At 36.5% G+C, this 21245-nt stretch overlaps 1 protein-coding gene across 5 annotated transcripts; it reads right to left on the bottom strand.

The window, feature by feature from the left end:
• Window positions 1-374: 374 nt before the first annotated feature.
• LOC129272298 (aqualysin-1-like) lies at window positions 375-20028 on the bottom strand. Of its 5 annotated transcripts, none has more exons than XR_010295232.1 (9): window positions 19570-20022; window positions 17178-17327; window positions 16495-16624; window positions 15787-15908; window positions 10520-10661; window positions 9837-10021; window positions 3342-3513; window positions 2167-2602; window positions 376-1659 (listed from the first exon to the last, which is right to left on the bottom strand). XR_010295232.1 is itself a non-coding variant. In XM_054909447.2 (8 exons), the coding sequence occupies exons 1-8, from the start codon at window positions 19702-19704 to the stop codon at window positions 2463-2465; spliced, it is 1176 nt and encodes a 391-aa protein (XP_054765422.2). In that variant the 5' UTR covers window positions 19705-20028; the 3' UTR covers window positions 375-2462. The 5 variants fall into 5 exon arrangements, 1 of the variants encoding a protein (XP_054765422.2); XR_010295234.1 differs by having other exon boundaries at window positions 2106-2602; window positions 19570-20018; XR_010295235.1 differs by having other exon boundaries at window positions 2122-2602; window positions 19570-20018.
• Between the last annotated feature and the right edge of the window lie 1217 nt (window positions 20029-21245).

Here is a 21245-nt window from a genome sequence, read left to right as displayed (position 1 = left end):
TATATATATTTACATATATATGTACATATAATATTGAGTTTTATTCAATAAAACGTACGTGCCCTTTGGACCACTGGTGTCAATTAACACAGATGAGACACACATACTCGTCCCTCCCAAAAAAAATGAAATAAATAGATTTAAAAAAAAAACCCAATAAATTAGGCGCATTAGGGTATGACCCCTATTTTTCTGGAAATCTCGATACATGCCCCACACGCGAGTTTAACATTCAAATAACATTCAACTAATAGGCAAACTCTTCACCAAAATCATTGTCATCGTACATACTTTCATTCATATCAATTCTTCATATTTATAAATGAGTAAATATATCAACACATAAAGCCAAATGATTACAATGTCAAATCAATTGGGGTTTACATTGACATTTATTTTTTAGGAAATAGTTTAAAAGACATAGATATGAAATGAATAATTTAGAAAATTATACTATACTATTGAGATAGAAATAATAATAATAACAATAGCTGGATTTATATAGCGCTTTGTGCCTGAGGATACAAAGTGCTTTATTCCGCACCCCGGCTTTAGCTCGAGCTACCATCACCGGTGCTCAGTGCATGCAAGGAATTAATCCTGCCGGGTACCCATTCACCTCATCTGGGTCGAGTGCAGCTGCAGTGTGGATAAATTTCTTGCTGAAGGAAAACACGCCATGGCTAGGATTCGAATGTCAGAACCACTAGACCTATAGACGCGCCTAGTCACACAATTAAGGACCGTCACCCCGAATATTGGCTAACAATTATATAGCGCAGTCACAATTTCCTCATGGCGGCCGTTTGGCGAGTCGAAAACAGCCGTTTTAACATTTTACAGGTGGTTTGAAAAAATAATGTTTTCGACTCGCCGTACGGCCGCCGTAGGGGAAATGTGACTGAGGTATATCTAGACACAAGGTGTCAAACTGTCGTAAGAAAGTTTTGGTTGTCCATAACTCCAGAAATTGTTTTAACAGTGGATTTGTCAAGAAGAATAGAAAATGTTGTTCTTTTAGATAAATTTAAAAGCTTCTATAAAATTCGTGTGACACAAAAGAAGGATTTTAAGAGAATTATTTTATTCATTTGGTTGTTCATAACTCGAGAGATTGTTTTAGCAGTGGCCTTTGTCAAATCCTCCTCTTATTTTAGATGAATTTGGAAGAAGCTTCTAGAAAATTTGAAATTGATATAAAAAGGCTAAGACATCCTTCTGGAATTTCAGAATTTAGGAGCCAAGAATTTATCTCCGTGCATAGTTTACCGTTATCATGTTTATGCATGTGGAATCAAGTATTATTTAGTTTCTGAGGAATTATTCTCATTTCTTAACCTAACTGTTAGCAACTATTTTTTAAGAGAGGCCGGAATTAACAGTACATGACCATCAACCTCTTTAGAACGTTTTTATCAACCAATGAGTTGCTGAAATCAACTGTTTATCATCAACTTAATCCTCAGGCATACATTTTAGTACTGTAACAGTTTAGCTCAGTACAGTGACTGTGATCACCCATCGCAATTCAACATCACTTTCATCATCGCCAGCATTGTGGACTACAATTGACGGAGTCTTTACCATCGCCATTTTGGATTAGTACGTAGGACTCTGATTTGGATCCTTTCTATGGACTAACTGTTTATACCTTTTACACTTCGTAATTCCGAAGGTTCGTAATTCCGAAACACGTAAATTGCCCATACCTCGATGTTCGTTAATCCGAAAACGTAAAAGGGTTCGTTAATCCGAACATTTGTGGCGTTATTCCGAAGGTTCGATAATCCGAAAACGAAATAAGGTTCGATGTTCCGAAGGTTCGTCAATCCGAAAACGAAATAAGGTTCGTTGTTCCGAAGGTTCGTTGATCCGAAAACGAAATAAGGTTCGTTGTTCCGAAGGTTCGTAAGTCCGAAAACGAAATAAGGTTCGTTAATCATTAGTTTTAGGATCAACGAACCTTCGGAATTACGAACCTCATTTCGTTTTCGGATTAACGAACCTTCGGAATTACGAACCTCACTTCGTTTTCGGACTAACGAACCTTCGGAATTACGAACCTCATTTCTTTTTCGGACTAACGAACCTTCGGAATTACGAACCTTCGGAATAACGAACCTTCGGAATATCCGAACCTTCGGAATAACGAACCTTCGGAATTACGAATGTATGCGGGAATGGTTGTATCCTTTTTTTAAATTTATCATTGTTATTATAGTTATATTAATTTGACATTTGAATTTATTATGTTACGATACAAATGCATCGCGACAAACAATTCCGTTCCGTCATGAAAGACCGCTGTAGATGCATAATGTCATGGAAACAATGATGGTGGAGTGCGTTTAAATTCACTCATGCAAATAGAGGGACGGTTCGTGTGGATTCTCATCTTACTCTGGGCTTTCTTTCTCGAAGTTACAGTCCTTAACACGAAACCATCTCATGATAAATAAAGTCTATGGGACATAAAGCAATTTATTCGGCGATCGCTCCTTGACGCTCTTAATAACATTTTCAGTGGCGTCTTCAATAATCTCCTGTTTGAGTTCAGCCGGTGTTTGCCCACGTGCGTTTCCCAGGGCGACAGCAACAGCACCTGAAGTATTTGAAAAAATAAATTATATGCGAATGATGACAGAGTCAAATCTTTATTTAATCACTTCCCCATGTCGTTTTCTTTTCTACATTTGCTTATAAATAATTTCTTACACTCCTAAAAAGGTTGGGCAAAAAGGCCCCCCCTGACGAGCCACAACCCATACAAAATACATATCACTGCCCCCCCTGACGAACTTGAAAGACCTGTTATGCCCCCCCTGACGAGCTTGAAGACCTTTATTGCCCCCCTGACGAGCTTGAAGACCTTTTTTTTTTTTTTTTTTTTTTTTTTTTTTGCTTGTCAATTTTTTTGGCGGCCGATTTTGCCCCCCCTGTGGAAAATCCTAGGTACGCCACTGATGCTAGTTGATATAGTTAATGAGTAACTGACAGAGAGAATCAGGGGACTAATGTTTTGGTTTTACGTAAGTCGACATTTAGAGCCACAAAACATCAGGAATAACCAGGGCCTAACAACATGAACAATGATGTATGAAGACACAAAGTAGGTACGCGCATGCGGCGCATCCCTTAACAGTGGTGCAGTTAGGCCCCCTTTTCATTTTATAATGTTTATTTCATGGGCAAAAGCACATACATATATATGTACAACTCTTCCATGAGTCAACCACGTACGTAGGATGACGTTTCGTCTCGGGGCATGTAATAGTATCTATATCATCCTTTACTGTAGATTTAAATGCGACTCAAAGCAGTCAATAATGCATCATATTTACCGGCCACGAATGGACAAGCCATGGATGTACCACTGAGAGTGCGCGTTTCAGTCGTCCCATCGATCCATGCACTAGGGATATTAACGCCAGGAGCAAAGATATCAACACACTTTCCGTAATTAGAAAAATCAGCCCTAACGTCATCGATGTCCGTAGCACCAACCGTTATTGCCTGCAAGAAAAGAGGGTATAATTGGCCTATTACCTGACTGAACTCGACTGAAAATGAAAGATTAAACAACAAAGCTTGACAGAAAGCTTGTGGAGAATCACTACATTTATTCTGCAAGGTGACAACTTGACATCGTATTTGTCATGTTATCATCTATTTATTTATTTATTATTTATTTATTGGTTTTTATATACATAATTTTGACCAGCAGTACATGCTAAAAGGGTCAATTTGCAAACATTGATCAATAAATTGCAATATTGTAAAGCAAATGAACAAAACCGTAACCACAGTATTCTATTTTAAAACTTTTAAGTTTTAAAATAGAAAGGCTACTTATAACATTGAATTGAATTGAATTTATTCTCATACTTCACAAGATAACAAAATAACATAATACAAGAAATACATTTGATTACATAGAAAATACAAAGATAATGGCAGCAAATAAAGTGAAATATGAAGGAACCTGCATAAAAAGCAGAGCTTGTAATGTCTGCAGGTTCCTTAAAGTAATTATGAAGTTCGTAAGGAGATCGGACACTAAATAAAAATCAGACTACAAAGGAAAAGCCAAAGATTAGCGCAAAATCACGGGGTAAAGAATTTGAGGAAAAGTGGACAATGTGAAATATAGGAGGGGGATGAGCGAAGAATGAAAATTAAAAAAATAAAAAACTATACCACAGTATACCTTTAAAAAGGGACAAATCAAATACATTATATATATTCAGCCAGTGCGTCTTAACGGTGTCCATAACTGGACAAAAGAAATGATTTCAGTTTACATTTAAACATACTTAGGGATAAACAGCTAGTTATTTCGTTTGGAAGATTATTCCAAAGCCTTGGTCCTTCGAAAACAATTGTTCTTTGAGCAAATAACGTACGAGTACGTGGAAGGTGAAATGAGTCACTTTGGCGGGTAGGATAAGAATGGATGAGGTTGTTTCTTTGAAACAAGGAAGAGAAAATTTCCGGTAGATCATCTTTTGAGAGTTGAAACATGAATGTACCCAAATGAAATTCGTAAAGATCATGAATTTTCAGGATTTTATTTTTTTTTAATAATGGATTTGTGTGTGCATAAAAGTCAGATTGGTTAATTACCCTAATTGCCCGCTTTTGTAATTTAAATAACATTTCTAATACAGTCTTGTTTGTATTACCCCAAGCCAATATACCATAATTTAATCGTGATGAAATGAGAGTCATATATAAGTTCAATAGTATATAATCAGGGAAAAAGAATTTTAGCTTGCTTAGAATACCAATACTTCTAGAAGTCAATTTACTCAAGTAATTAATGTGACACTTCCAAGACAAATCTTGATCAATATAAAGCCCAAGAAATTTGGTGGATTCAACCTGTAATAAATTTACATTATCCATGACTACTTGACCAGGTAAACTTTTGAGAGAATTACTGAAAATCATAAAATTAGTTTTCTTAACATTAAGTGACAACTTGTTAGCTCTAATCCAAGACTGAACTGATAGAAGTTCTGTATTCAAAGTATTAAGTAGCGTATGTGGGTCACGGTGAGACAGAAAAAGATTAGAATCATCAGCAAACAAAATAAATGACAAAATATTGGAAGAATTATTAAAATCATTAATGTAAAGAATAAAAAGTAAGGGACCAAGGAGTGATCCTTGGGGTACTCCGCAAGATATTGATTTCAAACTAGAATTTATACCTGTATAAGAAACAAATTGTTTACGAGAACTGAGGTAGCTCCTGAACCAATCCAAGGCCTTCCCACGAATACCATAATGTGATAATTTATATAACAATATATCATGATTGATCGTGTCGAAGGCCTTGGAAAGGTCCAGGAATATACCAACAGTATGTAATGACTTATCGACGGCACAAGCCACCTTGTCAATAAAAGAAAGTAAGGCATGAATAGTTGAATGTTTTTTCCTGAAACCAAACTGAGAGTCACTTAATATTTGAGAGTCGGTTAAAAATTTGATTAAGCGTGAGTATATTATCTTTTCTAGTAGCTTTGAAAGGGAAGTGAGTAGTGAAATTGGACGATAGTTGCAAACTTCTCGTTTATCATCTTTTTTAAAAACGGGTATAACCTTTGCTACTTTCATATTACAAGGAACAACTCCATTTACTAATGATAGATTAAAAATATATGTCAAAGGTGAGAGTATTTCATTAATTACCTTTTTTAGAAGAAAATTTGTTATTCCATCACTGCCAGGACTCTTATTGCATTTTAAATTATTTACAATATCTTTAACTTCGTATTCGACTATAGGGGTAAGGAAAATAGATTGCGGATTAGGATTCTTTAAAAACGATGTAAATTCTCTATCAGATTCAGGGATATTCCTTGAGAGGTTAGTACCAATTTGAACAAAGTAATCGTTGAACAACTCGGCTATTTCAGTAGGATCTTCGATAATTCTCCCGTTGTGTGAGATTTCTTTTGTTGGTTCGGACTTTTTGTTCGATCGTAGAACCTTGTTTATCACCTTCCACGTACTCGAACTATCGCTCTTGTACTTGTTAAATTGATCAGAAAAATACATTTTTTTGGCAAGACGTAGGGAAGTTGTCAGTATATTACGATATCGAATATATTTCCTTTTAAGTTTATCTTTACTAGGTTGTTTTTTATATTTGCAAAATAATTTATTTTTACGGTTGATAGACTTAAGGAGAGATTGAGAGATCCAGGGGAGTCTAGGTGTCTTTTTATATGTGGAGCGGGAAAACTTCTTAAGGGGGATTGTAGCATTATAAGTAGACATAAAAAGATCCAAGAATTTGTCAAAACAAATGTCCGGGTCTTGAATGTTATAAATGATATCCCAGTCGATCTCATTTAATCTCTCCCTAAATCTATTTAAATTTTCTTCTGATATGTCTCGAACACTAATTGATGCAGATTTATTGTTATTTCTGCCGAAAAACACCTCAACAAAAATAGGAAAATGGTCTGACAAATCAGACACCAAAATGCCAGATGACGTACTAGATAAACTATTTACAAAAATATTATCTATCAAAGTTGACGACGAGTCTGTAATTCTAGTTGGTTTGGTAATAGAGGGTATAAAAGAGCAAGATAACATGACATTAAGAAATTCCTGGCAAGAAGAAACAGTGTTACAATGCAATAAATCTAAATTGAAGTCTCCCATAAGAAGGACATTCTTGTTGTAAAGAACAGGAGATGACAGTAAGTTTTGGAGACAATCCAAAAAGTCTTGAGTGTTACCTTTAGGAGGCCTGTATATTTCACCAACAACCATTTGCTTCTTGTCAGGCATTTCAATTTGAATAAAAATACATTCAATAAAATCAGACATTTTATTTAGCTCCTTTAGTTCTCTGACATTTAAATTATTAGACACGTAAAACCCAACCCCTCCCCCTCTTTTATGTTCTCTGTTATTAGAATAAAAGGTAAACCCATCAATAGAAACAAGAGAGTATTGAAAATCATTCAACCAGGTCTCAGATAAACCAATAACACAGTAACCATAATTGAGTTGATGAATAAGAGAATGAAAGTGATCCACATTCTTATTGAGACTTCTCACATTATGGTGCATGAGAAAGAGTTCGTCCTTTGATTTCAATGAGTTACTGATGACGTTGTCAACTGAAAAGTATCTGGACGATAATTTGTGCAAGCGTACATCGTTGGAATCTAAGTCAAATAAAAGATCAGGTGTTTGGAGGTTTAAATACCGTGGGAGATCACCACGGTTATTTACATCAATATACTCATTACCCATATACAACTAAATAAATGTAGAAAGGAATGTGTGGAGGTGATTGAAATTGGCTATCAAAAGACGAACTCTTTAATACTGTTGAGCAACCATCAAGAAGAAAAGACTGTGTAAGGCAGTAATAATACAACGAAATGCGATAAAAAGTGATTAACATATAAATGCTGTAGAATTGAATTGATTTCAAAGCAAGATGTAATAAGAATGGCAATTTCATTAAGACACAAAATACATGTAGAGAGAAAATACAATGTAAGACGCACTGACTGAACAATAATACCAAATACATGTAAAGCCGTGAAAAAACGGCAATCATGTTGGATGAAACATCCAAAGTAATACAAATATATTTAGATAAATTCAACATTAACAATTCATGCACAGAAAATGTTGTCCTGAGCATTGTATTGCAAATAAATCAGCAGATTTGCAGCCAAATTATTGTATGAGTACGGTCAAAAAGAAAATTGAAAACACAGAAATCTAAGAAACAAAGTCATAGCTAGTTGAGATTTTTTTTCCCCAAAAAGTTTCAAACCGCCTCGATCATAAGACATAATTATAAGGTGTCATTGTCATAAGATCTAGGAGAAGAGATAATTCTGCAAATAAACTTGGGAGAGGAAAAGAATGGGATAAAACAAGTGATTTTGGAAAAATGAAACTTCAACAAAAATGCAGCTGTCGCGTTAAAGTGATAATCACACTATATGAAAACATTTGATTCATGATTACCAGATAATCAGAAAATACAAAAGCTGAAGATATACCTCACAACATAAAATTGAAGTTCTTGTTTAGAAGCCAAATTCTATAACAATTTTCATGATTGCTTCTTATAACAAGCTATGAAGAAGGGATAAGTACTGTTAATTGTGAGAAAATCGTTATGTAGTTATGTATACCTAGTCTAAACACTTCAAGAGCATTAATTGAAGTTCCATTTTACAGGCAAAACTTGATGTTAAAAAGAAATATGCCAAATTCGCTGTGTAACAATCACTCACCAATAATTGCCAAAGTAAGGGTTACAAGTCATTGTAGGCAACAAAATGGTCAAACTGTTGTAATTTACTAGAAGTATTGAATCATTCTGAAGGAAGCTATTATACAGGTAATAATATAAACTAAGTATTAGGAAAATCATGCAAGTACAAAATCCTAAAAGCTTCTCAATTAAGATAAAATAGTATTTTATTTTCGTATGAACATCTTTATGAGATATAGCTATATTTCGTATAAGACAAGAAAAAAAGAGGGATGCGTAAACAATGAGCATATGACAGGCTAAGACGGCCAAACAAGATAACTTGGCGAGCCGAAGAATTTCGGCAAGCAAGGCCTATCTGTAAGCAAGACAACTTGAAGAGCCGAACAATTTCGGCAAGAAGACCTATCTCTTGCTAGAAACAAATCAAGCAATATTGTATATAGAAAATGCAATTAAGATACTCAAATAACATGTATATAAGTTACATAATTTTGTGAATAAATGTTACATGTGATAAATAGCCTCAGCTAGAAAAGATGACAAGCCCAAAAACAACAAGCCGAATGATCGGTATTTAAGGATTTGCCCGAAAATGTATCGGGAGAATGGCAGATATAACCATAGGAGTTGAATAGCTAAAATATTAATAATAGGATTGAACCTTTCACTCCAGAACAAATGTTCCAAAAGCATATAGATTGTAATTGCAAAGCCATTGATAGAGATATATGAGTTATTTTCTGGCCAAAGATAGATCAGAATTTTTATGTTGATAGCATCAGATAGAAAAAAATTTATCTCTGCTATCAAAACGTCTATATGTCTATATTGTACACAAACAAAATGCATTATAGGCACTCAAAATTATTACACTGTAGTATTTAAACAGATTAACGATCATTGACATAGTGACAAACATGAACAGCGTTCATGTTTTAAATGAACAAAGTATATCAATAATTCAAGGTGAGTTATAAGTAGCTTCTGGTTGGATGTATATAGAAAAACAAGAGTATTGTTAATTAACATCAGGCAACAGTTATTAATTATACGTGGTTTTCAATGGAAGTTGCAAGTTGCTTCAAGAAGACAAGAGATTGAAATAGTAAGTAGATGATGTAGCTAGACAAAAACTCACTCAGTGAAGCTTTTCCATTCTCTAGTGTTTTTCTCTTTCCATAGCAAAACGACTTTCGTGCCAACTACAGAGATTTTTGTAGACAAGCCTTTATCCTTTCTGAGCTTGTAAGGTCATAGGGGGAAAAAAGATACGGTTGTTTGTGTTTGTTTTATGAATTTTGGCTAAAAGTACAATTTGCATTGGATTTGTACATGAATTCAAGTTGTGCAATTTTTGGTCTGACGTGCAGTTAGTAAATGATACACAATGTTATGTATTTTCTTGATTGCGTACCTGGGGGTGGAATCCGCCCCGGGCCTATTAGGGTTAAACATTTCTATCTCAGATCCCTTTTTTCAGGTTGTTAAAGAATATGCTCTACTATAATAATGGATATATTGCATTAAGGTGGGCTTTTTAAGGACACCGCATAATTGGTACCTATACCTCGTTGACTCGAGCAGGTGAGAATGAACATGCTTTCATATCAAAATTTCCAGCCGCCACGACCACGGTGACACCGGCTGCAATCAAACCTTCCACGGCATTGTCCATAGCCTTATTGGAAAATCCGCCGAGTGACATGGATGCTACGGCGGGTTTCTTTCCGTTCTCAGTCACATAATCAATACCTGGCAAAATGATTAAAACATCGAGAATACATTATTGTTAAATTCAATTTCAGCGTCGAAAGCAACAAATTTAGACAACCTACATTTGTTTAAAAAAAATTTTCACAAAATTAATCAAAAGAAGGGAATCCTCCATATGCAGAAACGCCCCTATCACAAGCTCGGTCGCTTCTCTTCCTTGCTTTTGAGTTTCTTCAAAAAATGCTACGTGTCCTGCCCCCCCTAAAACAAATCTGCATAAGGCCTTGCTGCAATGGATGCCAGTCGAAGCTTTGAGGCATCAATGAAAGAGGCTTATCGTTTTTGTAGGCCTATATACACCAACACTCGGTGTTCGAGCTATAGGTTATGTTACCTTATTCCAACCCTCAGCACAAACACTAACACCACAGGACTGCACCGGGTGACCATTAATAATCACAATGGTCTAGTCCTGAGGAACCATTACACCATCATGTGTTAGTGCTTTTTATATTATATGTGACGGGATATTAATACCTGCTATGACGTCACTAGTTGGACCGGACCCCTTGCAGTTCAGCACCCTCACTCCAAAGAGCTTGGCACCCCTGGCCACTCCGTATTCATCGCCGCCTATGATTCCCGCACAGTGCGTTCCATGGCCGTTGCAATCAATGCCCTGTAAGGATCAAATCAGTTATATGTTGCCTCAAATAATGAAATAAATAATGTGATTATAACTGATATTTCTTAGATGTTTTGGCACCCATAAAAACCCCGACCAACCAAAGCAAAACCGAAACAAGCTACCAATCTTAGAACAATATTAATTCCCTGACCCCACAAATACCGTGCACACATTATGAATAATCTTACACATAATTTATGGAATAACCTTCTCTTGTTCGTATACTAGTAATTTGTCTCAGTAATGTCATGCAAATCTGAAATAGGGAAATCAGTGACCAGCAGCCACACGTACCGAAACTAGGTCTATACCAGACATAACTTTCGCGCCAATGTTTGTGTTTGGTTTGTTTGAAGCTACCATATGATTGTATAAATATTAGCCGGCATGTTCAGCCTAGGCCTTGTTGAATAAAGGTGTTCATTTTGCATCCCAATCTGATGTGGTAATTTCTCCCTCTTAATTGTCGTGGTGTCAGCGCTAGGTTCGTTCCCTGCCACATAGGAATTTTTAGGCCAAAACTGGGTCACGCATCGACAGTTTAGGACTATAGCTGTAGTGATTTTTGCAATTTGAACTGGCTGATTCATCGCTCCATCAGCGTTAGCGACACACAGGTAACGCTTTGATAGCCTCACGTATAGTACGATACGATGACGCAGTCAGCGGAAGCGCCCGCACAGTTGCGCAGGTTGAGTCGGTACGAGACTCCCGAATCCTTCCTAGAGTGGAAGCGTAGTTTAATGATGAATTTGTGTTCATACACTGATTTTTTGCCTTTTCTATCGGAGAGTATTTCATGGCAAAGGAAGTCGAAGGCAAATACCGTACGGGGTTTTGTTGACGATTCCTTTGACGTTGCTGGCGGTAAGACAGCCGCTCAGAAAGTTGTGGTTTTGGAACTCATGCTGGGGCAAATTTCAGCTTCTTGCCCGATTATCGCCAGAGGTTCTATTGTAAATAAGTCCACTTCCCTTGCAGACATATGGGATCTTGTTTGCATACATTTTGGTTTTGACAGACAAATGCTAGCTAATGACAATTACCAATATCATGTCAGTCACACTCAAAGTCTTGATTGTTGTGAAGATGAGTTGAATGACAATGAATTGAGACATGCAGGACGTGAGAAAAATAATGTCAGTGAGTTGAGATGTGATGAAGGAAGTGATGAAAATAAACACGAAGACAACGTCAATGATAATGAGTTCAGATGTAATGATCGAATTAGAAGTGATCAGAATAAATATGAAGTCAATGTGTTCAGATGTGATGAAAGAAGTGTTGAAAATAAACTTGAAGACAATGTCAATGATAATGAGTTGAGATTCGTTGAAAGATGTGATGAAAATAAACACGAAGACAATGATATTGAGTTGAGATGTGATGAAGGAAGTGATGTAAATAAACATGAAGACAATGTCAATGATAATGAGTTGAGATGTGATGTAGGAAGTGATGAAAATAAACATGAAGACAATGTTAATGATGAGTTGAGATCTGATGAAGGAAGTGATGAAAATAAACGTAAAGACAATGCCAAGGAGTTTAGCTTTGTACATGCAGACGAAGGTGGTATCCCCAGTCGTGATGTTGATGACGTTGCTTTGCGAGAAGATGGAAGAAGTAGTCATGACGTGTTTCATTATGGTCGTAACATTGGAGTGACAGGTGATTGGAGTAGGCCTGTTCACACTAGCGATTCTTCGAGGTTTAGCGTTGAGTTAGATGGGTCTAGAGCTATATCGTCCGGAGATTTAGATTTAACCGACCTTGTAACACATTCTGTTAATCTTGATGGTTGCGCTGCTGAGTTGTCGGCAATGCATGTAGCTAATGATGATCATGGTTCTCACAATGATGTGGTATGTAATCCGGGTATTCCTACCGATGATGATTGTTTATCGGAGCCTGATCGTTTCCAAGGTCATGAACTCACTGTTGGACTGGGATGTGATCCCCCTTCACTTGACATGTTATCAGGCACTTGCACACTTGGTGCGAGTAAAGATCAGTTGAATTTCTGTGATGTTGTTGATAGCAATGTTCGCTAAGTTGGTTCATCAGAGAGAGATGAAACGTGCAAAGACTTGTCAGTTATCCCTGGCAGTACTCCTGGTTTCCAGATTGTGCCAACTTCTACCTGCATTGACGGGGCTGATAGGCTCTTGCGCTCTGATACACTGTTCACTCATCACACGCCCGAACAGTGCATGCACCATTCACATACAGGCACTCGTTTTCGATTCACACATTCGAACGATAGGCTAGCCGTTCTCGATCTCGCTATCGGCCAAACTAACAATACCTCTGTTCGGTTCGCATGTTCTAATGATAGAATAGCCGTTCTCGATCTCGCTATCGGCCAAACTAACAATACCTCCGTTCAGTTCGCATGTACGAATGATAGAATAGCCGGTCTCGCTATCAGCCAAGCGAGCAGTACCTCCGTTGACATGACAACACATCAACTGCGCCTGTATATGCTCGAGCCATCGTCTCACATTCAGTTATCTCCAGTTAACCCAACTAGAGCCATTGATCCAGGTGCTGATCGGAAGTTCACCATGGACTGCTTTGAGCAAAGTACCATCCCTGATCTACGTCAGGATCCACCACATTCTCTTCAGCTTGAGGATGCCCTGGTCCCCCAAGGACACCCCCCAGATGTCCATATTTACCAGCATGGTGTTGTTCACTCCAGCTCTTTTGTGGTTGATGCCATAGCCACCACTGTCCAGGATGAGGAATTCCAATGTCCTCTAGACCGATACCATGATGACTCCACCTACCAGCCTGTGAGGGATACCGCCTCTGATGTGATCCCCAGCCTGGGTACAGTTCTTATGAGTACCAACATCTCGGTTCCCATGGGTCGACCCCCCGACGTCCAACGTGTTCGCGATGTCTCCACTTCATGTACCAGTGGAACTGCCCGAGATTGTCATCACACCACCCTCAAGATGGGCCCTACTACAGGAATTTTGATGGCCTCACTACGACTTGCCTATGGACTTTCGCGACCTTGGGTCCCCATGGCCGCTGCTCTATATGATCCTCGAGGTAACCCCTCATCGCTACTTGGTCTGCTTCGGAACAACACCTGTTGTCCATAGGTCCAGACATAGGCCCAGACATAGGTCGCTTTGCTAGCTATGCGCCGGATATTACCCCACCTCCCCCGGCCCCTCCACACCCCCAGCCTGTCCCCTGCATCAGTGTTTTTAGTTAGCAGCAGCCGGTCACGTCGCATTCTACGCCGCAAGAATTGTTGGACTATTTTTACTGTTTTCACTTGACCGCTGTTACTCTTTTTTCGAACATTCGCAGTTATTGACTATATTGATGGTGATTTATTCCTTGTCGATTTGTAATCTTTGTCTTTGTATATTTATGACAGTGTTTTTGTTGGTTTCTTTATCATTTTAATGTTAATGCCATAACCACATGATCTGTTAGTATTTTAGACATGTTTTAATCTTGTCCAGTTTGATATCGTTTTTTTATTTTTACCAGTTGGTGGTGCAGTGGGCCTCCAGTTGTACACATATAGTTTAATTTCTGTACAGTTATTTATGTTGGTTATTTTTGTCATACATTTTGTTATTTTTTTTTAACAATAGCCAAGGGTACTCATGTAAGTTTTTATTGGACTTAACACTGACCAGTGAAGTTGTGTAAAAAAAATTGTAAATATTCCTTGAGTGAGATATTTTTGTTTGTTATGATTGTGCTATTGTTATTTTGGGATACTGATGTAAGCCGTAAGCTTATTACATAATGGAATTTTATGCTATTGTTTTGTTTAATACTGATAGTTTAGATTTGAACTCTTGATTTTTATTGTTGACAGGTTTATGTACATGAAGGCCTCATTTGTGATATTTCCAGTATATTTGATCGCACCTTTTCGCTCCATGGTGTAGCTGTTTTCATGTGCATAATTTGTGTTTATGCCTTTTAGATTTGGTTTTACTTGTTTTTTAGCTTGTATACGCCCTGTTACAGGTACCTGTTTTGTATTGTTCCTTACAATTATGATATACAGGTGGCACAACAGTGCATATCATAGTTAAGATGTGTTTCAGCTTGTTTACACGGTTTATCAGTGTAGGTCAAGTGGAAGAGAGAACTGTTTTTCACGACATGCCTGAATTTTACGGTTTTGAATTTTGGTTTATGGTTACTGTGTATAATTTGTTTTTATTAAGAGGGATAGTAATATGGATCATCATTTTTTTAACTATTGGAAGGAATAACTTTTGATTCGGATTTATTGGTTGACTATTGTGTTTACCTGTAATGGCACGCTGTTATGGAAATGTGAGTAGATATTGGTCAATTTAGAAATACCTTATAGATGTATTTTTTTTAAGCATATGTTTGGCCTTTGTGTAATTTTTTTTGTGGTCATGCACGGTAAGAAGTTGATGGACGAAGAAGCATTTGTATATTGGTTGTTGTAGGTATTGTTTGTTCATTTAACGTTAATGAACAGTTTACATGCCTTTAAACTTGCATATTTATATTAGCTATTGCCTTTTGTAGTATACTAGTCTAACTAGAGTTATGCAGATACGTGTATTGTATTTTTTTTACTTGATTGTGTAGGTTTGTTGTTTAACATGTTCATGGCCATACATGCAGTGTTGTTACATACTAGTTTGTGCTTTTTATGCAGATTTCTAGTGAAATACTTGAACTATTTTAGATACTCGAATCATGCGATTTGTAGGGTTGTTTAGTCTAGAATGTAGTGCTTGTAATTCGGTGCAGCACAGTGTTTGGGTAATTCGCTTTCCATAGATGAAGATGGAAGAAAGAAGAATGTATTACGCCAATGTTTGTGTTTGGTTTGTTTGAAGCTACCATATGATTGTATAAATATTAGCCGGCATGTTCAGCCTAGGCCTTGTTGAATAAAGGTGTTCATTTTGCATCCCAATCTGATGTGGTAATTTCTCCCTCTTAATTGTCGTCGGTTGAATTGTATCCGAAGTATACTTCGTCGTCACACCTAACGAGCATAAAGTGCCATTGACGCCCTCTACGTCCATTGGTCACACCAATCGTCGGACTAACTAGTTTCAAAATAATCCCTCATATAAATACTCACGTAATCTTCAGCCCCCTCTTCACGGTACGCATCAAAGGCAACACTGGCTCTGCCATTAAAGTATACGCTTTCAGGATAGATCCCTGTGTCGATGATATACGCATGGATACCTGTACCGTCACCTGTTAAGATGGATAAGAAAGAAAGAGTTACTTGATTACCCCTCCCAGGATGTCCATAGGCCCATGTGCCAGATGATTAGTCTTAATTCATAATTTATTTAAAGGCTCTGAATTAAAAAAAGAAAAAGATGAGGGCACATCCCGTAAGTTATATTAATGCGACCCCGTAGAATGCCTTTCGTACATTGCGCACCTTTTTCATAAGACATGGATATAACTTTCATGATCTGAATAATACGTCTCGCTATTCAGCTTTTATAATTTATTTTGAACATATATGTATATATTCTTGTTTGATCAAATCTCATTGGTCAAATCTCATAAATATTAAATAATATCATACAACACCCTCTGCAGATATCATAGATGCACTGCAAAAACGCCGGTGTTGATTTAACACGAGCCAAGTATCTAAGAATCAAACCGATATTAGTTTAACAATAATTGGTGTTGCATAAATGCTGAATTCGTGTTAGCCTAACACCAAACCGGTGTTTTTTCAACACCTCTCTGATGTGGACCGATATAGATACCAAGTTGGTGTTAAATCAACACCGGTGTTTTTGCAGTGTGAATATGTTAATACCTGTAAAATCTGCTGTCCCGTCTAGAGGTAGATATCGCTGATCAATACGATCCAAGCCCCATGATTTAACGGATGAGGTACGGACGACGCCATCTTGGGTTATGTATTCTATCTCTTCTCTCGATAGTAGCTATGACAAGATATACCAACGAGAAGTATATTTGCAGAGAGATATAAATATGTTTAAAGAAATTATGTTAATCAATGATGATATTTTAATTCGAGGGGATCATAATTCGCAATGATTGTGTACTGTATAGTACTTGAAATGCAAAGATAGAAAAAAGATAGTATCAAACTTGATAACTTCCAATTTCATATCTGAATAAGTGTCCCCAGTATACCACCATCATCATCATCATCATCATCACCACCACCACCGTCACGATCATCATCATCATCATCATCCTTCTCCTCATCATCATCATGCATCATAATCATCATCATCACCATCATCATCATCAACATCATCGTCATGATAGCCGTCGTCAGACATTCATTGTGATTATTACTATCAATACCGTTCATACGTCATCATTGTCAACATTAATGCATTTTCTCTCGATAACATCTTTTCCTCAGTTTACCCCTTTTCAACTTTCAAATCATGATTTCTAACGATTTTCCCTGTTTAAGTTCTCAACAGTGTCTACAATCATTTTTGCCCCATAATCAAGGCCTACCTTTTCGAGAGCCCTTTGGGTTAGCGTAGCCGAGAAACCCTTGATGGCGTTGGTGTAGGTATGCCTGATGGAAGAACCAAAATAGACTCCAGAAACGTCATCTAGGATCATTCGCTTGATTGCTTCAACATTTTCATCAGTATATATTGGCTGAGAGTGAAAATATATTCAAATATTTTTTTATTTATGTGGATTCAGAATAATATTTGTATATATTAAGATGTGCATACGCCGGCGAAAGCCCCCCTTTTTTTGCTTGTCAAAAAAAAAATTCTGAAGAAATGTGCTCCCCTTTTTTTAAAGGAAAATCCTGGATGCTACCATGCATGTGTGTATGACATGTCTCACTTTTAAACAAAATAAGTTGCAGCGATGAATATGTTATATGCATTTAATCATTTGTCAATCCGATATTTTCAATCTTGGGGGACAAGATTTGAATAAAGATATATGATTTCATCATTTTCATGTAATAAATTACAAAAGAATAAGCATGAAAAGTGTGGATATATTATGTGCATCATCAGCTAGCCCATTGCATATTCATGTTTCACCGAAATAATGCAAAGCTATGTCCGTTTTTTGATGAAATTTTCAGTGTTTTGTTTGTCTGATTTTTCTCCATCACCTAAACACATATTATTTTCAGCCTGGAGTAGGTACCCATTCATAATTATATACAAGTTTTGATAAAGATTGACGTGAATCATGAATACACTGGTGTTTTAAATACTACCGTTACAGCGATTGTAAATAGTTTTTTTTTAATTGATATGATTATTTCATATTTGTAATTTGACAGTTTTTTACATTCACCAACCTCTATCTGCATCAACGTTTTCTTCATAAGACACTTATTTCACGATTTCAGATTTACTGTGATGTGTACAGTATATGTGCCACCAAATCAGGATGAAAAGTATCAATACCATGAAGACAATAATCCTTCCTTATGTAAATCTTATTACTTAAACAAATCTCGAAAGTAGATATGCTTAGATTCAAAACTATATTCATAAAGAAAAATGTCGACATGATTAGGTATGATTCGAGATAGATTAGATAATCGAACAAAGGAGGGCCAAGAGAAAGACCTGCATAAAACTGGATATTACAGATGCCCAAGTCTTTATAAACATCACAATATAATTAAAGCTTTGGCAGATGAAGCATATAACAATTGGCTTATACCCCGTTCCCACCTCTGTGCGATCTGTTACGAACGCCACGATTGGCCTTGGCTTCCGTCACTGATCGCTAATTTTTTTGAACCATTCGAACATTTCTACAATCGGAACGATCGCCTCGATCGATCTGATACGATATTATTTTTTAAAGGATGTTTTTATTGTATTCTCTCAAATCAAAATACATATTCACATTCCTAAACAAGTTTTAGAAATGATTTGAAACACGATTATAAGTTATACAATAAATCCATATCCCATATACTTATACAAATTATACATCAAACTTCAAAGATACCTGAAATTAATACTGATGCGTTGCAACAATTATAAAATGGAATATTAACAAGATGTATTAAATGACAAGAGAAAAAAACAATGATAAAAAAGGTGATGTTCTACCTCCCAACCCTCAGTCCCCAGGTAAAGAGCACCCTCCCCTTTATGCCTACTCTTTATGCCTCCTCTTTATGCCTATACTCTACATACTTTATGCCTACTCTTATACGTTCTGAATACGATCCCTACGCACGATTGTACTCCATGATTAAAGGGATGGTCCAAGCTGAAAATATTTATATCTTAATTCATAGAGTAGAATTCACTGAGCAAAATGCCGAAAATTTCATCAAAATCGGATAACAAATGATAAAGTTATTGAAGTTTAAAATGTAGCAATATTTTGTGAAAACAGTCGTCATGAATATTCATTAGGTGGGCTGATGGTGTCACATCCCCACTTTTCGTTTTCTTATGTTATTACATAAAATCATAATTTTGTCATTATTTCATACTTGTGTGAATAATATGTCTCCCTTATAATGAAATAAGTTGTAGCAATAAATATCTAATGTACTAAATCAGTTGTCAATCCAATTTTTCTAGTTCTTGGAGGAAAACATTTGAATAAACCTAATTTCATATAATAAAATACAAAAGAACAAGTGGGGATGTGACATTATCGACAACCATGCAACTTGGAGAATACAGATCCTAGATATATATCCTAGATATATATTCAGCATTTAGTAGTTGGAACAAGCAGCTTCTCTCCCAACTCCCAGGTCTGATATACTAAGACTATTTTAAAGGGCAGCAGGTCAATTACCTGCGTGCATTACAGATTTTAGTTTTGTACTTTTGAGTCGAACAAGTATCACAGTCAGACCATGTTTTCTCGTGATATCAAACGTATAGCATCTTACCTTCAGCACGACAATATACTGGTCTTCCAATGCTTCCTCCACCGTGTACAGTGTGGCGTTGTTGGCAGCCGTAGCTACGACCAAGGTGGTCAGAATTACGACGAACAGATCCATCGTTCTACATGATATAAGCATGTAATATAGACCAAGTCTCTATCGCTTCCAGTGCAATATAATTTAATATAGCCCGATGTAAGTGCATGGAGTTGTCAATGAGAAGGCTACAACTTTTTTGTCGATGTAAACAGAATGAAATCAACAGAGCATAGCGCCAACACGAATGATACTGCTCTTCTAGTGTCTAGCCCTATTGACACTGTTTGATCAACTCACTGGTTTGATTTACATAAATCTACAAAGAGCTTTGGTCTCTCAACTTTTCTCAAGCAAAGAAGTTTAGAATACTGACCTCTCAATAACAAAAGGGTCTCCTTCCTTTTCTTCTGTGCAGTCAATCCTGATCCGATAGTTATAATAGTTTCACGAACAATTTACCCACTGAGCGCCATCTACTGAGATTATTATTATTATTATTTTTTTTTTTTTTTGGGGGGGGTTATTTGTCAAGGATTTCCATGCATGTGAGGGTAGATTAATTAGAAAATCGTCACTAAATCGATACCCTGGTTTAATAAATTCAGTTGCTAAAGGGTAATGGTCAAGGCCTGGATAATCAATACAATTGGTTTAATGCACATCAAAGCTCCGTCATTCAATAGTCTCGCATGAAATAATGCTGTAAACCAATCTGTTAGGACTTCAGATAATTTATTATTTCCATCGCAATAAAACAGAATCGGCTGTAAGTTTTTTTTTGCATCTCTGTCATGTCTGTTCTGTTACCACTCCCTGTCTCAATGAAAGATCTGCACGATCCTGGTTCCTAGAAGTATGAACATTTCTTACACGTCTTAAATTGTTCGTAATTCCTCTTTTTGAAACCTTGGTTTAGTCTTCCATTTCATACTCTAAAGTTCCCAAAAGCAAAGCGTAAAAGGACTAAAAGAACTATAGATTGGTATTTAAAGAATTTAAGTGGCACTCGTGTTTTGAAACAGCAGATAACAAGAGATAATTGAAATAAAACACTGACAGAAAGTAAGGATTGTGCGAAATATAGAACTTTTATTTACTTTTACAATGTTTCATTTTGATCATCTATTATACAAATGTTTATTTTGCAAAAGTTTGAAACCAAACCATCCATCCAAAAGGTTATGATAACTCCCATAAAAGCTACGACACATAAACATAAATAAGTAGCATTGCAAGAAAATTGCGTTCAATACCAAAATCAAGCGGAGTCCCCCAAATCGATCAAGAGTAAATCCTTTGATTAAAGTCACAAATTTGTAGTTGATTCACGCAAATTGTTACTCACTTCTTTGAGATAGCTCATTACCATTAATTACGCACGATTTCGGAACTTGAGCTGGATTTGCAAGTGATCTCAAATTTTTGCAATAGTATTTCAATAGTCATTACATCATGCATGGGATTTAAAGAAATTTAAAATGGCATTACACATTCATACACTCCAGGAGAGAGAAAATACTCTCAGATAATAAAGGCGATTGCAGTCATTATTATTGGTCTTATAGGTTCTTCAGCATCATGGTATATCATACAAATATTGATTGAGAGAGGAAGAGAGATAGAGAGAGAGAGAACAAAAA

The sequence above is a fragment of the Lytechinus pictus genome, chromosome 12 (assembly GCF_037042905.1).
Source record: "Lytechinus pictus isolate F3 Inbred chromosome 12, Lp3.0, whole genome shotgun sequence".
NCBI lineage: Eukaryota > Metazoa > Echinodermata > Echinoidea > Temnopleuroida > Toxopneustidae > Lytechinus > Lytechinus pictus.
The sequence above is the reverse complement of the archived record's forward strand: the minus strand, read 5'-3'. Positions and strand labels throughout refer to the sequence as shown.

Coding starts and splice junctions, on each gene's coding strand:
- LOC129272298 (XM_054909447.2), bottom strand. CDS start 19,704: ATGCTTATATCATGTAGAACGATGGATCTGTTCGTCGTAATTCTGACC. Junction 10,662..15,786: donor AAGAGGGGGCTGAAGATTAC/GTGAGTATTTAT, acceptor TGATCCTTACAG/GGCATTGATTGCAACGGCCA. Junction 2,603..3,341: donor GGCTTGTCCATTCGTGGCCG/GTAAATATGATG, acceptor CAAATACTTCAG/GTGCTGTTGCTGTCGCCCTG.